The sequence below is a fragment of the Sorex araneus genome, chromosome X (genome assembly GCF_027595985.1).
Source record: "Sorex araneus isolate mSorAra2 chromosome X, mSorAra2.pri, whole genome shotgun sequence".
Taxonomy (NCBI): Eukaryota; Metazoa; Chordata; class Mammalia; order Eulipotyphla; family Soricidae; genus Sorex; species Sorex araneus.
In genome coordinates, this window is record NC_073313.1 from 292,901,466 (window position 1) to 292,908,734 (window position 7,269).

The following is a 7,269-nucleotide window of genomic DNA, read 5'->3' on the forward strand; positions in this document are numbered from 1 at the left end:
AGAAAAGCCAAAAAGTATAGTCGAAGTGACATATGCACTTATATGTTCACCGCAGCACTGTTTACAATAGCCAGAATCTGGAAAAAACCCGAGTGCCCTAGAACAGATGACTGGTTGAAGAAACTCTGGTACATCTATACAATGGAATACTATGCAGCTGTTAGAAAAAATGAGGTCATGACGTTTGCATATAAGTGGATCAACATGGAAAGTATCATGCTAAGTGAAATGAGTCAGAAAGAGAGAGACAGACACAGAAAGATTGCACTCATCTGTGGAATATAGAATAATAGACTATAAGACTAACGCCCAAGAATAGTAGAAATAAGTACCAGGAGATTGTTTCCATGGCTTGGAGGCTGGTCTCTCATTCTGGGTAACTCAGGGAAGGGACCACCAAGTAAAATGTGGTTGGAGGGCATGTGGGGGAAGGGAGAGGCAGGCGGAATACAGACTAGAGACTGAACACAATGGCCACTCAACACCTCTATTGCAAACCACAACACCTAATCAGAGAGAGAGAACAAAAGGGAATTCCCTGCCATAGTGGCAGGGTGGGGTGGGGGGAGACGGAGCAAGAGATGTGAAGTGGAGCAAGGAAAGTCTCTTTAACAACGGGACTGGGGAGGGGGGGAGGGATGTTGGGTTTACGGGTGGTGAAGAATGGGCACTGGTGAAGGGATGGGTTATTGAACTTTGTATGGGGGAAGCATGAGCACAAAGATGTATGGATCTGTAACTGTACCCTCACGATGACTCTCTAATTAAAAATAAACTAAAAATAAATAAATAAATAAATAAAATTTTAAAATAAAAAAAATAATCTATGTCTTTGTTTCTCTGCCAGTTGATTTTATACTTTCTTTGGACTTTTTTTGGCAATAAAAGATAGTTTTCAGGAGATGTGTGTGTACTATGAGAGGTATAGCTGATGTTTATAAGCCAGGCCTGCTGACTTACATAAATTATTAAATATAGAACCAAATGAGCAGACAGAATTAAGTTTTATTGAATTGTAGTTACAAGTGGAAAAAGTACTGACCTAATGCATAGGGAAATAATAATATGTCAACCTGTTTAAAGCTACTGAAATTAAAATGTCCATGTATATACAAAATATAAATGACATCCAAGGTGAAAATTACAATGATCAATTTACAACAACAACAAAATTAACATGGTAGTTTTCCAGCTTGTTTGATTAATCAAGCATATTTACTCTCGAATCCAGAACATTTTCTACAATTTAATTTGGACAAAGTGCTACTGGAAATCAGCCAGGTTCTCAAACTGAAATGTGAAGGTACATTACTAGCTCTCCCGGGATTGCTGCAGACGAAGATAAAGGCTTCAAACTTCAATTCAGGGAATTGATCTGAATAAGTGAACAGGTAAGTAATTCTGCTGCAATCAGTAGAAATGGTAGAGGCTTAGAGCCTTATCTCATGGCAGTATCTCCTGGAAAAAGGCTCTGAGATTTCATTTAACAAATACAGAGAACTTTCTAGGGCCCAGGCACTGTGTTGGCTCTGGGGACAATGCAAGCAATGAACTGTCCCCATATTCAAGGTGCTAATGATCTAGAGTAATATTTGTCCTTAAAACATATAAACAAATAAAAAGCACCTGCTTTAGTCATCTTGAGTAAATGAGCTTGGACCAAAGTGCAAACGCAAGACGCAGACCCATGGTTGTTCTGGGGAAGTTGACTGTCAGATGTATCGTGGCCATTAGGCACACGGTGGGTGTTAAATCAGCCTGGCGGGTGTTTGTCAAATGTGGATGGGGAGTTAAAAAAACTCGTCTCAGCTTCCTTGAGGGAAGGGTTGCTTCACTCTTCAGGGGATTTACCCAATTTGCTTCCAGTCACTCCTTTATGTACTACTCTAACACCGCGAAGTTGTGATATTCCAAACTGTGATGGCAGATCTGCCTATCATGCCACATTTGTCTGAATGGGAACTTGACTCTGGAAATCAGGCCACTAAATCCTGCAGGAAGGACTACCCAAAGACACCAAGAAATTCAATTCTGGGCATTTAAAAGAGGGTGACATGAAAGATTCATTTTGTTGATTTCCTAGGTGACCTAAAATTTTTCTTTAACAATAACCATTTTATATGTTTTTAATTTCCCACGCATTAAAAGACTATGGGAAATGCCTTTCAACCTGGGAAAGCCCCAGGCACACTTCTGAGCTGGAGTAAGGCCTGTCCCACAGCTGATTCAAACTCCTCATCTAACCCTTATACAGCTAAGAGATGGAGGGAGGAAAGAGGAACTCTATAGAACTCCTTAATCCATGAAATTGCAAAACAAGCTCTCCACCCTGTTATTAAAGTTATTATATAAATGTTATTACATAAATAATGTTATTACATAAATAATATGAATGTTTTCATATTATTTCAAGACCATCTAGGTACTGTAAAATCTAACTCTGTGGGAGGTGGGGCGGAATCTGGACTCTCTCGACAGACTATTGTTTCTTTGCTCTGGTTTGGAGACGCATGATTGTTTGTTGTTGTTTTCTTTCGCTTCAGAAGAAAGGTTTTTGTCTCTGATGATGGACTAAATTTTAGTTAAGGTGTAATAGTTCACTTTAATGTTTTTGCCACTACAAAGGAAGGGGGAGAGTTTTGCGCTGAAGCAGTACTTTTCATTGTCGGGTCCGGTTTTCTGCCGGGTGGAATGACTCTGTTCCACCAGTGAGGAAGCAAATCCGGAGGGGAGGGTCTGGCTGGACGCTCGCGTGGAGACTGAGCCGCACACTCACTCCAAGCCTGAGGGGGGCGGCCACGTCCTCTAGAGGGCGGTCTCGCCACCCACTTCCCTTCCGTATCTGCCAGGGTCTGCGCAGCCCCAGTCGGGTTCCATCTCTATCTTCACCTGTGGCACCAGGCACCCTGGGCTCTGCGGGTAGTCGAAAGCACGTGAAGCCGGACAGGAAAATTTGAAGTGCACAGTGATGCTGAATGAGAAAAGGGGAAGAATGATTGACGTCGCGTTGGTGGTTTTCCCTGCCAACCCTGACAAGAAAAAGGCCTGGCTTTGCCCACAGACTCGTCCCGGGGACTCGCAGTAGCCTGTCCGCTTGTCTTTGGCTGTTGGTCATTTCGCGAATTTTGCTTTGTTTCAACCCATTCTTCACACTGCTGCCATGGGGATCACAAACTTAGAACCCAGGACTTCAGTGTGTGAGAGCCAGGCGCTCTGCCACTGAGTCCCATTCCCAGGCCCCCTCTTGTCCATTTTTTGGGTTCCCCTTGTTTTCAGCCAGGCAGACCCACCTTTTCATGGGTGACTCCTTGTTGAGATCCCTGGGAGCCACAGTGCTGGCCTGGGGCCACCCAGAAACTCCAGACCTCTCCCAACTACTCTTCCCTACACTTCATTTTTGATATTTGTTAGTTTCCCTCCATAGCCTTTCAGCCCTTTTCTTTTCTTTCTTTTTTTTAATTGAATCACCGTGAGATAGTTACAAAGCTTTCATATTTGAGTTTCAATCATACAATGATCGAACACCCATCCCTCCACCAGTGCACATTTTCCACCACCAATGTCCCCAGTATCCCTCCCATATCCCACCCCTCGCCCCTGCCTCTATGTCAGACAATTTCCCCCATACTCTCTACTTTGGGGCATTATGGTTTGCAATACAGATGCTGAGAGGCCTTCACATTTGGTCCTTTTTATCTACTTTCAGCACACATCTCCCATCCGGAACTATCCCTCCAACCATCATTGTCTCAGTGATCCCTTCTCTCTCTCCCAGCTGCCTTCTCCTCAGCTCATGAGGCAGGTTGCCACCAAGGGGCCATCTTCCTGGCTCTGTCTCTACTGTCCTTGTCAGCCTTTTTTGGGGGTATGGATAGAACATGCTGTTGTTCTATGCCCATGTATTAGAGACCATGATGTCTTGAATCTCACAGTTCATCAATAATAATACTTGAATTCTGCTTGAAATGATTTTTTTCCATTTTTTTATCCATTCTATCTAGTATTCCTTACCATCTTCTTTGGGGTGTGGGTTGGTCCACACCTATCAATGCTCAGGGCTTACTCCTGGCTCTGGACTCAGGGACCACTCCTGGTGGGCTTGGAGGACCATATGGGGTGCCAGGGATCGAACCTGGGTCAGCCTTGTGTAAGGCAAGCACCCTACCCTCTGTACTATCACTCCAGCCCCACCATCTTCTTTTCTAAAGTTGAAAAGCTATGTGTCATCAATCCAAGAAGGTCAGAGTGGTGATCCAGTATCAAATAATCAGGACTGTCTCCCATTGTCTCCCATGGTGGACCGGAGAAGGGCTTTCACCGAGACACTGGCTGACCTGGGAGGTCCCAGCCCTTCAACCTTCCCACTATTGAACAGTGTCTTATCATGTACCCTGGGAGTACACCTGTGGGCCATTACCTTCGATTGAGTTCTGAGTCACTGAAGGAAGAGTCAGAGCGAGTAACTCCAACTTGAAGATCTTTGTCCTAGCATAAAAATACAAAATATCAGGCACAGAGGAGGTTTGAGATTATCCTCTTTCTCCAGAACTCCCCTTGCTCATTTCTTCTCCAGTCAGAACTTCCCAAGAGGAAGTGCAGGGCTGTGTGGCTTCCAGTACCCAGAGGGCTCCGAGCCAAGTTAAGTGGGTGGGAGAGAAGGGGTATCCAGGGAACCAGGGGCAAGGATGATGGAAGGATACAAATGGGAAGGGAGAAAGAGTATAAAAATAAAAGAAAAGGGGGTGATGTTCCTAGAATGGAAATTGTGACAGGCCCCCTTTGGGAGATCTGGCTGTGCCTGGTGAGATGCCTAATGTAAGACTTGAAGAAAGTGGGAAGTCTTCTATTGGGAAGGCTGGGGCTGGGCTCTACCAGACTGTCCCCAGGAAGCCTATGTTGTCCTGAAGACAGGACTATCCGCAAATAAGGAGCTGAGGTGGTAGGGGCAAGGGGGCATCAGAACCCACGGGGCTCCCTGAACAGTGCCTGGTCCCACCCAGGCATGGCACGGATCTACTTTCATCAACTCCATGCTTTCGGTGGTTGAAGGGGCTTCTGATTTACTCATAATCTAATTGCAAGGGTACCAAGTTCTCTAAAGGAAACAACTCAGCTTAGATTTGGGCTCTCAATCATTTCAACAACCACTGAGAAACATGGGAGCTTTCTGGATCAACCTGAGTGGAAGTAGCACAAGAAAGCTCCAGCAGGGGGCGCCAGAGACAAGGGGAGAAGCCAGGAGCTCCGCCTGAACTAAAGCAAGCTTGATCACTGAGTCTGCCAGGGCTGGCTTGGCATTTCCATCTGGAGTTGCAAACCTCACGGCCACTTGTCAGGAACTCTTCCCAGTGCAGGAATCCTCTAGGGGAGTCGCTAGAGGCCCCTGGGTTAAAGTCAGAAATTCCTGGAGAAAGGAGGAGGATTAGCAGGAAGGAAGAAATGTCATCCTTTTACTTACTGGTAATGCAGTGGATACCGTTTTTGGGGTCTGATGGGACACTTTCCATGGGAATCTTTATAACTGAGGGAGGAGGGAACTGGGGCTGGAGAGAAACAAGGGGAAAAGCTGATAAACACCACCAATATGGCAACTCTGGCTTTCCTGTCAATATGAAACATTCGTGAGTTCAGAGTGTGCAAACCACCATCATCTCCACATCCTGAATGAATGCTTGTGGTGGGGGTGGGGGAGCAGGGGAGGGCAGCAAATCCTGAACCTGCAGAGAGCAAATTGTAGTGAGCCTACTGTCCCAGCCAGGGCAGTCCTATTCCAGAACGTTTCTCAGAAAAGTTTTAACCTTCACGATAACCAGTCACCCGCTGCAAGCCTCACACACTTAGAAAGGACATATAAACTTAATTTGTTTAAATTAAATCCCATTTCCTCACTTACTGTAATCAGAGGTGCTTTCCCTCAAGCTTCAACAGTTCCATGCATGGCATTCAAGAAATATTTGGTAGCCACTCAAATATTTATCAAATAAATCAATAACAGAATAGATCATTTCTCATTAGTCTTAATTTAGAGTCTCATATTCTTTGTTCTCAGAGCTGACCTCTACAAATCTTCTAAATCACTTATGAAAAACATGCAAGTAGATTCAGGGCTTCTTTGTTCCCTGACAGAGGACAATGATCAGGCTGGGGTGTGTTCAGTTGACCATTGGAAGATGATTTAGGGCATTTTCCTGCATAATCATCATTGATTTTATGCTGGATGTTTTGTAAAAAAGTGCATGATATTGCAAATGTATTAAAGGCCACTGAATTAAACCCCTTAAAACACACTGAAATGGTTAAAATGAGGGTTGGAGAGATAGCACAGAGGCTAAGGTGGTTGTTTTGTATGCAGTGGGCCCTGGTTGGATCCCTGGCACCACATAACAGTTCCCCAAGTACTGCCAGGAGTGATCTCTAGGCACAGACCCAGGAATAAGCCCTGACTGAGCAAAGCTGAGTGTGGCCAAAGCACCCCACGAGGTGCTCAAAATGATTGGTCTCATGTGAATTATACTTCAATTAAAAAAATAAGATATATTAAACTTATGACCAGCCCTCTGTCCTTATTCACCAAGCTCTGCATCAGGAGCAAACTCTCCATGCTATGAAAAATCAATCTTGGAGATGTAATACGCCACATGGTAACTTTAGTTAACATTATTATACTATATATTTGAGATATTCTGAGAGTGTATCTTAAAGGATCTCATGGGAAAATGTAAAACTATGTGCTAATGTATGTTAACAAAACTTATTTGGATTATTTTCACATATGCATAAAATTCATGCTTTATAAATGTATTGATTTATAAATTATGTCAATATAACATTCAGTATTAATTATAGCACAATAATAAAAATAATAATTTTTTCAGTTGGGTGTGACCATTATGTAAAATTTTTTGGTGCCATAATTGCTTTAAAAGAGGGTGCAATGAAGAAAGGGTGGCAATGATAATGCAGTGAAATACGCTATACACTAAAATACATTAATGTCAGCAATGATGGACATGGACATGAAGACTAGAAGAACAGTTGGGGATGGGTGCAGGGCGAGGCTGGGAGGACCGGATTGGATGTGGCATCAGCACAGGCTGCTCAGGATAGGATTGGTTTCTAAAAGTTCCAATGCCAAGTTGAGACGTGTCCTGAGTCTTCCCCTGAACGTCTAGTTGGGTGTCCATTTGGAAGCATCTCTTGCCTTCCATTTTCCTGTCTACAGTTTTATGATTTACTGGGAATTCTGCACTGGCTTCTTGCCCTTGATTC

At 43.9% G+C, this 7,269-nt stretch overlaps 1 protein-coding gene across 1 annotated transcript in view; it reads right to left on the bottom strand.

Annotated features, from left to right (window-relative positions):
* Positions 1–985: 985 nt before the first annotated feature.
* Positions 986–7,269, bottom strand: part of SLC4A5 (solute carrier family 4 member 5) — a 97,620-nt gene continuing 91,336 nt past the window's right edge. Inside the window, exons 25-27 of the mRNA XM_055120930.1 lie at positions 5,459–5,543; positions 4,418–4,485; positions 986–2,971 (exon numbers count right to left, since the gene is read on the bottom strand). Coding sequence (XP_054976905.1) covers positions 4,451–4,485; positions 5,459–5,543 — 120 coding nt within the window. The 3' untranslated portion in view covers positions 986–2,971; positions 4,418–4,450. The remainder of the gene's footprint in view (positions 2,972–4,417; positions 4,486–5,458; positions 5,544–7,269) is intronic.